We start from the raw sequence: 19,612 nt of genomic DNA on the forward strand, positions 1-19,612 counted from the left end.
GGTGCACCTGCCTGGATACCTCGCAATTGTTGTCGGCAGGGTAGCTTCTTGTGGTGCAAACCAAGCCGGAGGTGTTCTGTGACAGTTGGTGGTGGTGGTGGTGTTAATTTTTTAAGAGGAAGTACAACTAGGCAACCAATCCTCTATACAACACTAATCAGAGAGAAAAAATGGAAGGGATCCGACACTTCGAAAAATGAAGGTGTCGGCCAAAGGAAGACAAGGGCCACGGACGGCGTGAAAATGAAAAACGCCCTAGGCCTCGAGTGCTGTAATACCGTCGGAATCGGAAAAGAACAAGAGTTGACCGAGGGAGGTCGGACAGGATAGATGGAAGTGAGGAGCCTGGCATAAGTAAGTGGAAGCAATGTAATGACTCAACTGAGGTCCCCGTGGTTGCCAGCCCACGCTCAAAAGTTAAGAGCCACTTTTAGTCGCCCCTTACGACAGGCAGGGGATACCGTGGGTATTATTATACCGCCCCCACCCACAGGTTTTTTTTTGTGACGATTCCCCTTCATACATATTATGCGTTTTTAAACAGTAGCGGCGATTGGGAATTAGAAGTGAGGGGGCAAAAAACTGAACCGACGACAAGAAGTACCCGGGATTGTGGGATAATGCGACGGGGGAGTACATAAAAGTGGGGGAAAATCTACACAATGGTAAGCTTTTGAAGTTGAACTTAAGTGCGGTAATAAGAGTTTTTAAAAAAAAGATTTTGATTCAGTACTATACAATAAAGCTTTCATCAAATGAACAATTACACATGCATTATAATTTAACAGAAGTACGGCGTGATAATACAATTAAAATGATTTATTAATTGACTGCATACTAAGAAACTAACAGACACTAAAGAGACTGTCAGACTGACGAATGCGCACGGCAAGCACTTGCAAATGCAAAGTCTTCACTACTTGCTGTGGCGCTATACAGATCGGTTAGCAGCGACAAACGATATTTTGTGCGTATTTCCGCCAAAAAGTTTGTAATAATTTAAGAAAATAGAGTAAGAGCTGAAAAGACAATAGGGCTTGAATAAATTGCTTTTAAAAATAATTACCAGTTTCAGCCGGCTAAAATGAAATACAAATGCAATGTTTTCTCCACAAAGTGGGGGCAACTGCCTCGCGCCCTGTCGCCGCTACTGTTTTTAAGTGCAGGATCATCCCAGAAGTATTTCTGTTGACGTATTTTACTCCTTTTGAATAAACAACACACCTGGCTGTGCTATATGGCATCTCTTCAAAATAACGTACATCCATGACTTACGTTGCCTTTCGGACATCGTCTTCAAGTTGTCGCGAACAATTAGACACAATCAGGCATTGCACCGTCATATACCGAAGTACCTAATTATGACGCGAATAATCTGACATTGTAAGGAATTATTTCCTTCGTCATCAAAATATCGGTAAACACGAACGGTAGTCATATGATATTGAATGGGTCTGATTATGATGCACACCTACCTGTCGAAAGAACTGGAGGGAACTCAGGCATTTTAGATTACACGTTCCACACATGCGAAATGGTGACTGCATATGCAGCAAGGCGCATCTTGTCCCGTCTCGAGTTCGAATAATACACGTCTCTAGTACTGTATCCAGGTAGAGGTTCTTACAGTAGCCCTCAGTTTTTGGACTTAGCCTGCTCATTCATGTACTCACTGCTGCATACAATGACAGAATGCTTATCCTTTATAATTATGTTATACTGCTTCGAAACAGACCTCGGTAGAAATGGAAACAAATGAACGCCCAAGCTGCTTTTTGACACGTATTGACGGCATGGAGAAGGCCCGTGATTGGCTATTCGCATACTCGGCACAAACAACATTAAGCTCAGGCTATCTGTAGGCCTACGACACGCTGCTCGCCACACAATGCGGGGACAACACTCTCGAGATCTCTCGAAATTTCTCGCGAGAAATAGTGTCGAAAAATTTCGAGAAATCTCGAGACCTCGTCTCAGACTGCCTATCACTAGTCAGACCTGGTATTAATTTTGCTAGATATAATCGACATATCTATAAACATATTAATACCAGGCTCACTTTCGAAACTAAAGACTTTCAAGCAATTAAAGAAACTTGTACAGCCCAGTCTACTTGAACGTAAGAGTGAAAGATGGGAGTCGCTAACTGCTAACCTTAACTAAGAGCGACAGTGACTTTTGACGCGTCACTTGTTCCCTTACCAGATCTAAGGCAACAAAGCGTGCAATTCACGTACAACATGGGCTAGCCTTCTCCCCATTGGAAAAATCCGAGGCTTTTGCAGATGCTTTAGAGTCAATGCACAGCCAATAGGGCTACGAACGACGAAGACATTGTTAACATTCATGACGATATTCTGCAGAACGTTTCGAGACTTAGAAGACCGTGGACAATGGCCATGAACGAATTCGACAAAATTACTCTTATGGAGATTAGGCGAGTCATCAAACAACTACAAAAGGGCAAAGCTGCAGGCCCAGACAGTGTAACAACAGAGCACTTAAAAACATTTGCCCCCTAATGTGTTGAAATTTTTGGCAGATATTTTGAATGCTTACATTTGCATTGGGAATGGAAAATAGCAAAGATAATAATGATCCCCAAGCTTGGAAAAGACCATATCTTCCCTCAAAATTATAGACCCATCTCATTGCTGTCCCATATTTCAAAGATACTTGAGAGATGCCTCTTACGACGCCTCAATTCTCACCTCAACAGTCATGACTTCGACACGAGCAGTTCGGATTCAGGACAAAACGTAGTGCCCCACTACAGGTACTACGACTGGTATACGACATAACAACTGTCATAGACATCAGGCAGCCGGTCCCGGCTGTATTCATGGACATCAAACACGCATTTGATACAGTGTGGCACCCACTGTTGTTATATAAAATGCACTTTGATGCCCATGTACCGCCATACCTGACTCGAATGGTAGCCAGCTTACTGGACAGAAGGTCGTTCTTTGCGAGTGTAGGTGGTGAGCGCTCCTCCATTCGCGGAGTAGAAGCGGGAGTACCCCCAAGGTGCTCTACAGCCTCATGGTGAACTAGTGATGGGCAGTCTGAGACGAGGTCTCGAGATTTTTCGAGACTGGCGCAGGCATTATTTCTCGCGAGAAATTTCGAGAAATCCCGAGAGCGTTGTCCCCACATTGTGCGGCGAGCAGCGTGTCGTAGGCCTACAGGTAGTCGGAGCTGAACGTTGTTTGTTCCGAATATGCGAATAGCCAACCACGGGCCTTCTCATTTTCGTAAATACGTGTCAACAAGCGACTAGGGCGTTCATTTCTACCGAGGTCTATTTTGACGTAGTATAACATAATTATAAAGGATACGCAATCGGGCATTGTATGCACTGGTAGATGCATGAATGAGTGGTTTAAGTACAGAGCCCGACAGCTACTGTAGGTACACGTAACTGGATACTAGGGGCGTGCATTATTCGAGCTCGAGACGAGGCAAGATGCGCCTTGCTGCATATGCAACCACCATTACGCATGAGTTGAATGTGCAATCTAAATTGCTTCAGTTTTTTCCAATTCTTTCGACAGGCAGGTGTACAGACGTGCACATTAATGGTGTCCCGACATAAACAATCAACACTACCCCACTCCAGTACTGAAAAGAAGGGGAGAGAGTGAAGGGGTAGTGTTGAAGGCCAATCCAGTACAAAACATGGGGGAAGGGAGTGAAGGGGTAGTGTCGAAGGCACAATGACTCACCTTCTCGCTTAACGCATTGATGCATGGACTGCATGCAGACAGCCCGCTACAAGACGTCCTTGTGATCGAAATGGGCACAGTGGCGGATGCATTGAAGTACAGCATTAGGTTACCTACTCGTCTGGCCCCGCGGTATACGGGACAACGCGTCCGGCCGCTCCGGGTTCGATTCCCGGCCGGGCCAGGGGGTTTTAATTGTAAATGATTATATCCCTGGCCTGGGGACTGCGTATTTGTGTCGTCCTTAACGTTTCTCACATTCAACACTTCCGCAGTTCCAATTACATGCAGGTTCATATTGTGCAAGTAGGGGCAAAAGAACTCTATAGGTCGACGCCCCGAACAAATAGCATTTTAACATAAAAAAATTAAAAAGTAACCTACTCTGATAATTACAGTATTAAGAGGTAAAGGAGGTTTTTAACCGAAAGTATATTATACTAGTTAGGAATATTTTGTAGCTGCGTTATATCGGGTCTACCAATCCTTCTTCGCCTCGTTCTTGCCATATTTCTATCCATCTCCAAACTGTCCTAAGACTGCATGGTATTGCTTGTGCTATTGCTTGGGGGACCATGTGAGCCTCTCACATGCCAATAATATGTCCTCGATTCACCTGTGATAGGATAAGAGCCATCTTATTACAATGTTACAGTATAACACCGGAATGCACACACTGTGTATTCAGCACCACCTGTTCACTCCCTTCCCCTTCTTTTCAGTACTGGAGTGGCCTTGAACACTATCCCTTTACTCTCTCCCCTCCTTTTCAGTACTGGAGTGGGGCAGTGCTGATTGTTTATGTCGGGACACCATTAATGTGCGTGCGTGTACATCGTTATCAGACCCCACATTCAATAACATATGACCACTGCTTGTGTTTACCGATATTTTTGGTGACGAAGGAAATAATTACTTACAATGCTATAGAGTATTCGCGTCATAATTAGGCAGGTACTTCGATATATGGCGGTGCAATGTGAACTGTGTCTAATTGTACGCGACAACTTGAAGACGATGTCCGAAACGCAACGTAAGTTGTGGATGTCGGTTATTTTTAAGAGATGTCACATAGCACAGCCCACTGCGTTGCTTATTGAAAAGAAGTAAAATACATCGGCAGAAATACTTCTGGGATGATCCGGCTCTTACAAACGCATAATATCAATAAAGAGGAATCGTCACAGAACACCTCTGGCCCGGTCTGAATCACAAGAAACTACCATGCCGACAACGATTGTGAGGCATCCAGGTAGGTTTACATCCTAATAATAATTATTAACAAATTATACGGGTTATTCAGCTAAGAACTCCACCTGACATAACTCGTGAACAGTTTAAGATACTGGCATTCTGTATTCACTTTCGTTAATGGTAAGGAGCTCATAGTTCAACATGCAGTGCTTTCCTAGAATTTTGACAAAATTTATCGTCACACACGTTTCCATGGGAGAACTGCTGATGATAACTATCAAGCTTACACTCGTAGTTACTGGGACTTCGCGCAGCTCGCAGACACGGGAATCGGTCTCGAGAGCGTTGCCCATCACCCCTGCTGAAAGAATTGGATCAAAGTCGGGCATTTTATATTACACGTTCCACTCATGTGTAATGGGGGTTGCGTATGTAGCAAAGCACATCTTCCCCGTCTCAGGTTCGAATAATGCACGCCTCTAGTATCCAAGTAGTTGTACATCCTATCTTCAGTTATTCGCAAATTATGCATTGTTATTCACCTAAGATGTCTACCCCAAATAAGTCGTGAACAGTTTAAGATACTGACATTCTGTTTCCACTTTAGTTAATGGTATTAAGGGGTTCATAGTTGAACACGCAGTACTTTTCCAGGCTTTTGACAAAATGTATTGGCTCTCACGTTTTCATATGAAAATGTTATTTCACGCAATAACTGCCAATGATATACTATCAAGTTTACAGTCGTAGTTACTGGTACGTCGCACAGCTTGCGCCACAGGAGGATCAGTCTCAAGATTCTCGAGATCTGCGACGTCTGTCTCGAGCGAGAGCGTTGCCCATCACTATGGTGAACGATCTTCCAAGATTACCGCACGTACGTATAGCGCAATACGCAGACGATGTTGCACTTTACGTTATAGCTAAACAACATCTGAGCTTTAAATATTTATCTGAATATTTAAAGCTCTTTGAGGACTGGTACGTTAACCGTATTAAGCTTCACGCGACGAAGATGGTTGCCATTAACTTTACTAGACTCAAAATAGATCCCCCGCCTTTGGCTTTTAACAATACCTCCCTACCATTGCAACCCAGGACAAGATATTTGGGAAAGACCCTGGAAAGGAAACTTTTACAGAGAGATCATATTGCCCAGGTCATCACTAGAGCAAAAGTCCGTACGTCCACTCAGTACCCTCTCTGGAGAGACAGGCCTGTTCAACTCAAAAAGAGGATGTACCTAGCCTGCATTAGGCCTGTCTTAATGTTCGGCTGCGCTACACTACAGGTCGTGCAAAACAAGGTCATATCCATTATGACCAACTCCCCCTGATTCATGAATCTACGAAGACTACACACTTTGAACTTTTGGGAACCCTTCATTGCTGGAAGAAGGTATAATTCTGTAATTTATTTTTAGTAGGCCTACAGTACAGACCAGTGTTCTATTAGTGAAAGAACCGGGCAAGTTAGCCGTGCGGTTAGGAGCGCGCAGCTGTGAGCTTACATTCGGGAGATAGTGGGTCCGAACCCCACTGTCGGCAGCCCTGAAGATGGTTTTACATTTTCACATCAGGCAAATGCTGGGGCTGTACCTTAATTAAGGCCACGGTTGCTTCCTTCCTATCCCATCGTCGCCATGAGACCTATCTGTGTCGGTGCAACATAAAACAATTAGCAAAAATTAGTGAAAGAATGAGGGGAAAATGCAGTCTTGTAGACCATAAGCTCTACACATCTGTTCATTAATGTATCAGATAAAACTGAAACTAATTAAGTATAATCTAACCAAACAATCATCTTAATAAAATGATTATTGAAACTAATAATTTTGCAAACAGAAGGCTTGTGTGCAGACTAAAATTTACTTTCTATTTAGAAGAATTGCATTAATATGTTGTTCCTTTAAAAAAAAAATCAGTTCTATGACAAACACACCTATAGAGCCTTCCCACCAAGCTGAAATGGAGGAGACAGAAATAGAGTTTGTGCTGGAAGGGTCTAATTCCTGCAGTTCAGATATTATTAAATGGACCTCAGCTTTCAGTCAGTGACTTCTTTTTCTACAAAAAGCTCTGCCAGCAATTCAAAAAAGAAAAAGGAAATGTGAAAGTGACAGTGAAGCATTCAGTAAATATTTAGAAAAGAAACTGAAAAAGAAAACATAATCAATGTTATCTTTAGTGTCTTCATGATGACATGGAAATACTGAGTGAATTATGTTGAAGGGTTTTCAGATTTAAAGTTCAGGAACTGTTGTATACAATGCTAGATCAAGAAAGAATCTAATAAAATATAACATATACTTGAGAGATGTTCTACCTTTTTAATTACATCTGTTTTCCTTCTACTTATCTATCAACATTTATTGGAATCCTCGGTGAGTTATGTATATGAACACTTGATAGAAAAGTAACCTTAACTCCAATTTTTATTAATTTTTAGGTAATAACATTATTACAACATTTTAATGTGCATATTTTATGTGGTAGAACACATATGGTTAAAAAAAAAAAAAAAAAAAAAAAAAAATTTGAAATACTGGTAGTGTAAGTCCTTTCTCTGTGTATGTAGTAAGCAGTTGTACAGCACAGATGGTCTGAAACGAGACTGGTGTATTGATAATTCTGTCCAAGAATACTGTTGATCACAACTGCAAGCTCATTGCACTAAGTCTGTACAGCACAGGTGGTACAAATAGTTTTGTCCAGGAGCTGCCTTCATACAGAATACTGTTGATTGCATATGCAAGCTCATTGCACTAGGTTTGCTGCACCTATATTCAATGTTGCTTATTATACTGGCATCCAGGGAGAATACACATTCTAAATACCTACTTGAAATTATTTACCTGTTCCAGTTTTGTATTCCCAACCTGACATTCAGTTCTCCTTTAGGCGACTTCCTCACACTTGCCAGTTATCGTTGTTACATTGTTACTGTTAAAATTGTTAATTTATTGTTGTTACTTAATATTGTTGTTTATACCTTTGTTATCTTTTATACTTATTCAAACTTATGATCATTATTATTAGTGTAAAATGCCCCTCCATAGGCTGTATCTAATAAATAAATAAATAAATAAATAAATAAATAAATAAATAAACATACATCACTTTAGTCTTGAAAAGACTCATTTACATGCCATACTGACTGCATCTTTTTTCAAGTTGCAAGATATTAGATTGCACGGTTTCAGTAGACCAAGTCGTCCGCATAGGACAAACTGCTTACTACAGTTCTACCTAACTGAATCACTCCCTGTCACCTTATACCTTTGTAACTTATCCTTTATGTCCTCATTCCAAGTACTCTCCTGCCATTGATCATACCTGTTTGTACCAGCAATCATTCTCACTACTTTCATGTCTGTTACTTATAACTAGAGCCCGGATTTCCATGCACTATCAAATCTCAAAATATGCATGCATTCATGCACTATAATATGGCAAAACATGCTCAATAAACCGGAAAATATGCACTATCAAAATTCAGTTTCTTTTGAAACTTTGTATAACTACCGTAATCTCTGCCAATCGTCTTTTATCTGTCAGCATATTCGTAAACACAGAAAATGATCTTTCTACGTCAGCAGAAGTGACAGGTGAACACTTAAATGACGACATTTGGGACCAATTGTGGTCAAATTGTACGTCTTTTGCATTTTTACCACAATCCGTCTTATATAAGCTTGACGAATTCAAAGCCAGGATTTGTACGGATCACTCTGTTCGACCTACAGTATCTCCAGCTGCCGCAGCAACTTCTCCATGCGATGACTGCAGACACGTTTGAATGTCCTCAATAACCGTTATCGTTTGCAAGCTGCGATAACAAAGACGTGTGACGAGTAAGAGTTCCGGGTAGGATATTCCATGATAACAAGAGAAGAGGGTTTAGTGCAAAATCAAGGTTTGTAAGCTGCCATCTCAGTAACGTGGAGCCATAGAAGTGCGATACAAGAGATACAACAAATGAGCCGCCAATGAGTAATGCACAATTTAAGGTTAAATTTATAGCAGTGTATAACTAGGACACCTTATTCCTAAGAATTACAGAGATCGACTTGGGGACTTCCGGCTTACATCAATGTTTACTCAAGCAACAGATAAGTGTTTTGTTAATTGGATTATAGGACTTCTGCCGTATGTACTAACTTTGGTCGTCAGACAGGATGCCAGGAATACATTCTCCCCGTCTCTCAGTAATAGACATATTGTATAACATGGAAAAATGGTCCCAAATTCTGCAAACAAAAATTCATAAAAGGCATTATCATCCAAGTTAACATTATATATGCATCAAAGTTAGAAGAAATGTCATACTATGCCATATAAATGTCCAAATATTCGCTACTACATCCAAAATCTTCAAAATATGCATTATGCATGAATTTTCTTCTAAAAAGACCAAAAATGCAAACATGCATGGAAAAAGAACTGTTAATTGGAATCGTTAAGCCATAACACGAATATTTGCAAAGTTTGAGAAGTGTAAATAGCTTATTTAAGAACATGCATTTGCATGGAAATCCGGGCTCTACTTATAACTTATTAATAGCACCCATTCTTTTATTTCTTGTGCTGTAGATCCATGTAAACAATGAAAAACAATGATGAAATATTCATTTGCAACTATTTTGACAGGTGTTTCTACCAAAATATTGTAGATTTTAATCTAAAAATAAAATAAATTACATTTTGTGTGATGGGATATTAAGGTGATATGATGGCAGAAAATGTATTTATTAAAAATACCTTTATATGACAGTTACATGCTTGTAATAAAAGGTTGAGTAGATTAATTACCATGTAAGTTAATCCATGCACCCTACTCTGTCGAACATTATTTTATATAATCAGTATTTACAATTTTCACATGCAATGTAAGATATAGCAAAATTAAATCATTTACCACCTGAGCAACAGCCCTAACTAACATTCTTACTGCAGACGGCTATAGTATTTAGTTGTTGGAAAGGCATATTCTTCACTTCTGAAATAGAAGGCAAGGTGCTTGTTATTAGCACCTATTATTGTTTTGCAGTGTTTGGTACAAATTTTTGGTTAAATTGAAGGCAAAGTCTTAATTTTCCTTCAACTGATTCATAAGGAATGTATTTCAGGATGGATCAGCTTGTTAGTGTTCACATCAGTAAAGAAGATACATATGAACAATATATATGTGAACATTTTCTTGATACCTAAGCTCCTTAGTGCTGAATCGGAACTTGGTATCAAGAAAAGGTTTGTGTACTATACAGAAAGGCAAAATCAACATTGAAGTAAGAAAGAGTCTCCTACCAGTGCTTTGTGGAAGAAATTGTCACTCTGTACCAAAGAGTTTACAAGTAACCTGGATGGGAGTGCAGGATTTATATTAATAGGTTTATTATTGCCAAGTGAGCAATTAGATCAGCTTGCCAATGCAAAGTTTGGGGAGACAGTAGCTTATGCATAGTGACGAGGGTAATAAACAAGACCTTGTGTGTAATTTACATGTAGCTGTGACAAGTATCATTCTATTACACTGCCATGTTACTCATAAGAACAATATTCCAGAAGCTTTTCCTTTAGTTTTAAAGCCTGTGTACAGGGCACTAGCTCACTTGAACTCCTCAAGAAATGTACACATTTATATACACTGAACTCTAATGAGAAGTTCAATTTTTTACTTTGGAAGAGATGTCTATAGACAACTTTCTTCACAGCAATTTTGTAAAATTAGCTGCTGTTGTCTTCAATGATGTAAATAAAGAGAGGATTGTAGTTCCTGCAAAGTTTGGATTTTGATTCTTTGCACAGAAGACAGTACGGAGATTCAGCAACATGCTTGTCATGAAAGTGATATGCTACTATTCTGAACCTGGCACAATAACAAAGAAGAGGAGAGGCAACAAGAGATTTGCAGAGGACCATGAGAGAGTGAGGAACTCCATTGCTTTTCCTTGTTTTCCTCAGTTTTACAATATTCAGAACATACAGGTATGTGCACTTTTCTTTCTTTCAAAATTATTTACAGGACTGTAATGAAACTTGACACCTTATTTGTACCGTACATTAGGTAATGTAAATTTTGACTGGAAGCATTTCTTGATACGTCTATTATTTTGGTAGGTGGGGTTTGAAAAAAAAAATTAAAAGCAGTTGACCTCCATATAATAAACACCTCAAAATATTATTTGAAAAGACAGTAATTATGTCCCAAGAACCATCATCATTTAAAAAAAAATAAGCATCAATGGTAATAAAGTTTTATAATTTAAGTACAATGTGCCACTGTTATGAGGCTTTTGTTGCAATTTTTATCCAGTCAAAAATTCTAGCTCTAATGTTCTATGAATGGCATCACATATAATAGGAACAAACCCAGTCCACTGATTGTATTGTGAACAATCCTATATCTGTAAGATGCAGACATGTACGAGTCACCAGTGGCCAGAAACCTGTAGGCCTAAATAAATATATTTCCACAGTTTTCAGTCCTTTTTTTTAATCAATACTGTATTAGCAACTTGTAGAATGTAATGAAATGTACCCGCCACTAATCTTTCATCTTATATATTTTTCCATAGACAGTTGTTTTGGAGGTAAACGTGACTTCTAACTTTAATTCTTAAAAAATTGTTGTGAATAATGAATTTAACGATACTGTCGGCCTTTCCTCAAAACTTATACTTTTCCTGCAATTTGTTTGCCTGATATGTCTATTAGTGAATTCATTTTTTCCACTAATTCCTTCTAAGTTCCTGAATTTTTCTTTCTCATTCCACAATGAAGGCACAAGTTGGTGGAATTCTCCAAGGCTCTCACGTTTAACGAAAATTTGGCTTGTCCACTGCGATCGTCTGGTTCTTTTCTTTCTCCTGATATAATCATTCATTGAAATAATATCTTCACCCGAATCATTGCTTTCACAACACATTCTTATCCGCTCGTGAATATGAATACGTCTGTAGCCTGTACGGTACTGGGCGGAAGTATCTGCTGTTTCCGTGCAGTCGATCCCTCTTGATCGATGACGTGTGTGACAGTGGGCATAGGATACTACTAAAACTATTTTTCAGATAATTGATAATAATATGAAGCAATAGCTTACCCTAATATTAATAGGGTTTTATCAAGCTTTATCAATCATATCTTACGGATTCTACGCCCAGGTTTATCAAATCTGTAATACTGGTACACAGTCTGTATGAAAATTACGTAGTCTTTTTCAGAACAGCTGTTCAGTTCTAAACAACTATCCCCAATGAATTGGAAAAAGGCAAACGAGAAAAAGAAGGAAAAGCCTAAGCATTCTAAATTTCATGTGCATGTGTTCTCTGAATCAACCACCATACAACCTGTTTATTTCTTGATTATTGTAATTGAAATTTTATAACAGTTCAATTTCTACTCACATGTGATAGCGATCTGTACAAACGAAGGCTGCACACAAACTCACCCTCGTGAATGTCTTGGGATATTTTTATTGGCTCCCGTGCATATGTTTACAGTGAAACCTCGATTATCCGTTCCCGGAAACTATGTTTTCCTGGAATATGCGTTCAAATGACGGTGGTCCCGTGAGCATCGTAATTAAATCATGTTGTAAAAATCCTGCACTATCCGTTCCTCGAATAAACGATTTCCCGGATCAACCGTCCATAAATTCCAGTCCAATCAACGCTAAATCCTCGATCAATCGTTTTTTAATAAACTGTATGTCACAAAAGGATGGCTATGGCATACGTATGGATCTTGGCGTTTACGCCCCGTCATTGCGATAATTAGAGCAAGTAATGTATCGGTACTGGAAAAGCGATCGGCGGTGAACTTGCATAACGGACCATCTTAGCATCACATTCGGAGGTACTGTTTAGAGAATCTCGGAAAATCATAGAGCAGAGTGTGGCCACAACAACTGTAAGGAGACACGGCGCATTTCAACAGCTCTGCTTGAAGACGGAACGAGTTTCATCAAATGTTCGCACTTATAAAACGTCCACATTAAAGTCCATGGTTAGATATTTATTTTTTTAATTTTTTTCGATCGTACTACCGAGCAAGCAGGAATCGAAACTGCTCCTTAACACAATATTTAATATTATCGTTTGCGATTATGTTAGCGAGACCAGAACAGATGTTGCACCTTACATTAAAAAAGAAAGCCATGGGAGGTCTTTGCCTATTACTGTTTAGGTCCTAATGTAAGACTGGGAATTTTACGTTTTCGTGTTAAAATACCAAAAACCGCAGTCGTTTTATTTGCGCACGTTACCGGTACATTTAAATGGTTTGTATCATTTCAAACTCGTGACGTGCAGCGAGCGCGCTTTCCAGATGACCTAAAGGTCAAGAATAACCGTAATTTCTGAAGTTTTGATGATATTTCTTTTATCTTTCCAATTTGATTGGATTAGTGACGGGCAGAATTGAATATAATGCATTCGAGAACTTTTGAGAATCGATACTTACTGTCGAAACCATGTTTTCGAGTTCAACATAACCTTTAAAAGTCGATGTAGGCCTAATTTACGCGGTAACGGTACAAGATTTCCAGAAACTGACTACAAGCAGTATACCGGAGACCAAATTACAATGAAAGATCAAGAAAAGAAGGGATTTCGCCGTCATTTTGGGCGCTTTTGTATCTAATGTGCTTTATTTTATTAAATGAGAGAATTAAAAACTACTTGTGGTCTATTGTAGTTTGGCTTGGCGTAATAAGATTTTTCAAAAAGTTTGGCTAATCGAAGTTGCTGAACTGAAAGAAGTTTTCACGGAAAACTGACGAAGATTCCCCTGTAAAATTGAATATAAAGTTTCGACATTTTGAACTCGCGTACCGGTAATTAATATGGTTTCGCGGTCTAATATGCCTGCCTCTCATCCAGAGGGCCCGGGTTCGATTCCGACCAGGTCAGACAGTTTTACCTGGATATAAGTCTGGTTCCAGGTCCACTCAGCCTTCGTGAATACCTTTAATTGAGGAGCTATCTAATGGCGAGATGGCGACTCCGATCTAGAGAGCCAGGAATATCGGCAGAGAGGATTCGTCACACTGACCATGCGTCACCTCATAATCTGCAGGTCTTCGGGCTGAGCAGCGGTCGCTTCGCAGGCTAAGTCCCATTGGGGCTGTAGTTTTGATTGGTTTAGGAGTTTTTGTAAGATTATAATTATACATATTTCATTTTTGTGATGTTTAGCCAAATTGTTGATGGTTTTCATTAATTCCCGGATTTTCCGTTTTATTTTCATGGTCCCTCGAAAAACAGAGAATCGAGGTTCCACTGTACATATTTGTTGTTTTTCACACCGTTCAGTGCACTTGTTATTTCATAAGCCCCAGCAGAAAAGGTTTTCATATTTGTTCTCTCCGTGTTTTTCACACCTTTCAATACTTTCCTCTCATCCTGAGAAATGTTAGAGATAGTTTTTACTGCACCCGCGGATATACGACGTAAAATGCCTTTGCCAGAAAAAAATCGTATCTAGCCCGGTTAGATAGTTTATATTCGTATATTCAATAGTACGTTTTCTTGCCTAACACGTTCATTTTTGTTGTCCCCTGCAGAAACATCTTAACGAGGTTCTACAGTAATATTAAAGTCTTTGGTTGCTGCTATATCTGCAGCAAGAGTGACCATTCATGCTTCTGCACGTGTTTACATTCAGTAGTGTGTAATATTTGCTCACACTTGTTTTTTACCTAAAATACAACTGTACGGTCTAATTAAACACAAAATTCCTTTATCTTGAAGGCAAAACAATTTTACTTGTTATGCTGAATTAAAAGCTCAAACAAGCCCCATGGTTTCAAAAATTGAGTTTATTTTACCAGGTCTGACTTAATTAACTGGAAGAGGTTTGAATTAGTAACATGAGGAGGGTAGACAAAAATGAAACACGGAAATAAAATGCAATTAACAAAGTTTTATTGTTTTGTGAGTTAATATAGTTTTATTTTTAAAGTAATTCTATTAGTAAGATATGCAAGTGAAACATTTTTAGGCAGTAAAGTTTCAGCTGCAAATTAAAAGGGACACTGCTTTGAACAGCAACAAAGTTCAGAATGGGTCTATAGTATGACTCCTTTATTGCATACTTAACTTCTTCTGAGCTTTTTGCACGCATTTCCCATCTCAGATCCATCTACTCTTGTACATGGACTAAGAGACTGGAGCAGACGATCTTTGGAGAAGTTTCCAAACAAAGTGACTAAAAATGCCACACCATAACCAGTGGCACGTTCACCCTACAACAGAACATTAAACTTCAATATTTTATCACAGCTACAATAAGAAGACAAAATGAGGCCCAAAACACGAGACTTACTGAATGTACAGGATATGCCATATCCAAATGGATCCATGTTCCAGGAAAATCAAACCCTAAATGTGCGCCAATGAAGAGGCCAGCACAAGATGACTGGGCATTGTTTCGATCCTGTAAAGAAACATACAGTAGCTATTATTTAATATTTAACACTTCCTTCAAATTGTATGAAGTTCTTGTATCAAACAAATCACCGAAGAGAGTGAGCTCTAACTTATTGCACTGAATATATACAAAGTTTAGTTTCAATCAATCAATCAATCAATCAATCAATCAATCAATCAATCAATCAATCAATCAATCAATCAATCAATCAATCAATCAATCAACACTGATCTGCATTTAAGGTTGTCGCCCAGGTGGCAGATTCACTATCTACTGTCTACCTAATCTTTTCTGACATGATTTCAAAGAAGTTAGAAATTTATCAAACATCTCCTTTGGTAAATTACTCCAATCTCTAATATTATTCTTCAAAAAATGAATAAAATAAATGAATTCAAACTTTATTTTCATATTATGATCTCTTCAACTTATAAAAGCTCCATTTATGCTTATTCATGTACTAATGTAATTCCATGTCACCTCTCCAACAGCAGCTTGAAACATACTGCTTAATTACGAAGAATTTAAGAGCCTTTGAGAATCCACCTACTCAGTATAAAATACACTTTATTTATTTGTTTATTAAGTCACTTTAACATAGAGGATATGTTTCGTCCTGAAGTATAGGAGGACATCTTCAGCCGCAGACTTGGCTAGAGATAAAAATCAACAAATATAAGAAAAAAGAAAAAACATGCAATAGCTACAATAAAATCATTCGTCCACTAAAAAACAGGCCAGATTTAAAATTGGTCTATTTTCTGTTTAAGAAAGTTCTTCCAAAATCTTGTAGTTGAAGAGAGTAAAACCTTATCGTATAGAACTTGTGGCATTAAAAATTCTTCATGCTAAAATCCAGGCGAAGTTTTAACTATATGGGAGAGAGGGGGCCTCTCAAAAGTAAGGCTTGAAAAAAAACGGTCAGTAAAAAGATGTAAAATGTGGCGAGACCTTGCGCCATATACAAAAAAGGCCTGTAAAGAACGAAAAAATCATATAGCATGTAGCCTACAGTGAAACTCGGTTAAGAAGTTCCCGCCTAAGAAGTGTGATATTCTTGGTCCCTTGATCAGTTGCATTAAGATATATGTATATTTTTCCCGTTTAAAATGTTCTGTTGTAAATATATTTCCCGCTTAAACAGTTCAGATTTTAGAGCCCCTTGAGATAGAAAACGTCCGCTCAAAGCAGCCCGTGGTTAGAACCCTCCAGTCTCTGCGCAAGTTGCACCCTGTGTTAGACCGTTTGCGCGCTCGCGGTGCGTGTCTGGTGTCACGGAACACGTGCGGGCCTGCCACGGCCATATGACGTCACGCTATGACAACATGGACAGCAGATGCTCACTCTCGACTTGTGGAATCGAATCGAACCCATCAGTCAAAATTTCCACTCCATCGTTCCATCTAGCGGAATAAAATCGAACGGGATTCTACGTAAGAAAGATAAAGTACGCAATGGATGATTTGATAAAACTTTAATGCAGTAATTTGCGGGCCGCGACAGGGTGAAGTCATTAATCGAGGTGGCCTAAACATTAATTAAAAACCGTAAAGTGCATTTGTCCACATTACTGTTAACCTACCACAAAATTGAATATTCTAACCTGTCTGATTTTTCATTCCCTTGCTTATTTCCTTCCAGGCATTCTGTCTTGCGTTGTTGCAATAATACTTATGGGCCTTGCCGTAGAGGAAATTATGTTTTTGAACTAAACTAATAAGATTTTCCGTGTCTAATATTAGTGAGGTGAATAAAAACAACTTCGCGACTCTATGCAGGAAACAGCCGATTTGCCAGCAGCCAACTGATACACATGCCGCCAAACAGCCAGCCGAAAGATCCCGATCGTTTACGAAGTTGAACAAATGTTGATAGCCAACTGGGTGTTGAGGGAGGCACACACAGGCATTGCAATACCACGTGTTGGCATAAAATTGAAAGTTATTTTTAATTTTACATTTATACGAGCTAAACATTGTATTATCGTGTCACTCGCAATTATTACATCGCATTATTAGAACGTAACACAAGGATGAGGAGACATGAAATAAAATACTCGCGGGGAAAGAAACTGTTTACGTTTAGATGTGCTAGCGTTGCTACTGCGCCTTTATCTCTACCACGTAATACCCCAGATACATTTCCATGCACTAATTTCTGCAACTTCGAACCTGTGTTTCTTTTCTTTATTACCTATAGCATGAAGAGGATTGAAGCGGGAAAATAAACTCAAAACTGGATTGGCCATGCGGTACTTGTGAAACAGCCAGAAACTACGCCCGTTGCCGTGATAACCAGTAGGAATGCAGGGGCGATCTAGGCCTAGGTTCTAAGAATCTAAGAAGAGTAAGTTGCTAGATTTCCCATTTGCTGCCGTTATCCTTGAAGCAGGTGTCAGGGGTGTGAGGAAGATAGAAAGCACATGCTAACAAACTGTAGTACACGTCTTGTCTTTGCTTCTTATAAGCCTAAGCTACGGATTGCCAAGCATAGTGTAGCGTCGTAATTAGTATGAATAGGAGTCGGTGAAGTTAGTTGTACTTGTAATATCAACGTACAACGTACAAGCTTTTTTTAAGTGAAAATGAGCGCAACTCAGAGGAAAGAGATCAAGCGAATGGCACTAACAATAAAAGACAAAGTGGAGATTATAAGGAAAGTGGCGTCATCTACACTTTCTCGTGTTGGTTTGGCAAAGGAGCTGGGGATGCCGCCGTCTACTTTGAACGGTATTATAGCGAAGAAAGAAGAGATCTCTGCTTCTGCAGGGAATACTTCAGCAAACTGTAAGGAAGTTAAATCTGAAAAGTACGATGAAATAGAACAAGTTCTGCTAATATGGTTTAAACAGCAGCGAAGTTTAAACATACCTTTCAGTGAGACTATTGTGCAGGAGAAAGCCTCATGCAAATTATGGGTACCTTTTACCGCGTCAAGTGGGTGGCTGGAACGCTTTAAAAATCGAGCCGGCATAGTTTACAAAGCTGGCCCCGTGGTGTAGGGGTAGCGTGCCTGCCTCTTACACGGAGGCCCCGGGTTTGATTCCCGGCCAGGTCTGGGATTTTTACCTGGACCTGGGGCTGGTTCGAGGTCCACTCAGCCTACGTGATTAGAATTGAGAAGCTATATGAGGGTGAGATAGCAGCCCCGGTCTAAAAAGCCAAGAATAACGGCCGAGAGGATTCGTCGTGCTTACCACACGACACCTCATAATCTGCAGGCCTTCGGGCTGAGCAGCGGTCGCTGTAGTGCCATGGGGTTTTTGGTTTTCGTTAACAAAACAATTTGTTGCGAAGCAGAGAGTGTAAGTTCGGAGGAAAGGGAAGTGTGGAAGGACATGGTTCTGCCTGCTAAAATAATCAAACCTTGCAACGTTTTTATATAACTTAATATGTTCCCTTCTCTTATCAAATATATTTATAATATGGTATGTTCAATTATTTTACTTTATCTCTAAAAATATTGTCATAATAATCAAATTTTTATATTGTGGCTTTCTGTAAGCAGCTCTTATATATCGGCCTATTTCGGTATTGTTCACAAACAAGGAAATCTGTTGGCTGTGTGTTTCACATGTATTTCAAAGTACAGAATAAGTTTTTGGGCATTACCCCTTTTAAGAAGTTTCCTGCTTAACCCATTGAGCCCGGCATATTTGTTGGATTGAAACTGCATTGGCGCTGGGATTATTTTGGAGGAAATATAGTGGCGCTTCATATCATGAGAAATTTCTTAGTTACAAGACCATTAAAGATTTAAATATACATAAACACAAAAGGCTTCCATACCACAAACTGCGGAACAAGGAATACACTAAAACACTTTATTTTATTAGCATCACGGGACCGTAGGCCTACTCAGTCCGCCTGCTGAGCTGTAACCCAGTTTTCTCTTTGCACTTCGATTTCCACATCTATTTGTTATTCAGGAGCATTGCTCACACTAGTACTAATATTACTACTAATTTCACTGAAAAAATCACATTCCTAATCATCATTACTTCCTAAAAGGGGTTATATATCTGTAAATATCAGTTCTATACTGGCAGCCATCTTGTTTACAAGCGAGTCTCAAAGGTAGAGATAGCCCACTTCAAACTAATATTACCATGCACACTATCAATATATATTACCAAAGAGCATATACCATTGCAAAGAAAGAGTCCCTACACAAATCACAAATGCAACTCACTCTGCCATCTCTTGAGGAAAAGTAGAATTACGTAGTAAAGTGAGACAACGGAACAGTTCCGTGGTCCGG

The 19,612-nt window shown here is 39.3% G+C and overlaps 1 protein-coding gene across 7 annotated transcripts in view; it reads right to left on the bottom strand.

The window, feature by feature from the left end:
• Nucleotides 1–14,825: 14,825 nt before the first annotated feature.
• Nucleotides 14,826–19,612, bottom strand: part of grsm (granny smith) — a 43,738-nt gene continuing 38,951 nt past the window's right edge. For all 7 annotated transcript variants that reach the window (XM_067150002.2, XM_067150006.2, XM_067150000.2 and 4 more), the window contains exons 9-10: nt 15,248–15,358; nt 14,826–15,167 (exon numbers count right to left, since the gene is read on the bottom strand). In XM_067150002.2, the coding sequence (XP_067006103.1) occupies nt 15,018–15,167; nt 15,248–15,358 (261 nt within the window). In that variant the 3' untranslated portion in view covers nt 14,826–15,017. The remainder of the gene's footprint in view (nt 15,168–15,247; nt 15,359–19,612) is intronic.

Source organism: Anabrus simplex, chromosome 6 (assembly GCF_040414725.1).
Source record: "Anabrus simplex isolate iqAnaSimp1 chromosome 6, ASM4041472v1, whole genome shotgun sequence".
Lineage (NCBI taxonomy): Eukaryota > Metazoa > Arthropoda > Insecta > Orthoptera > Tettigoniidae > Anabrus > Anabrus simplex.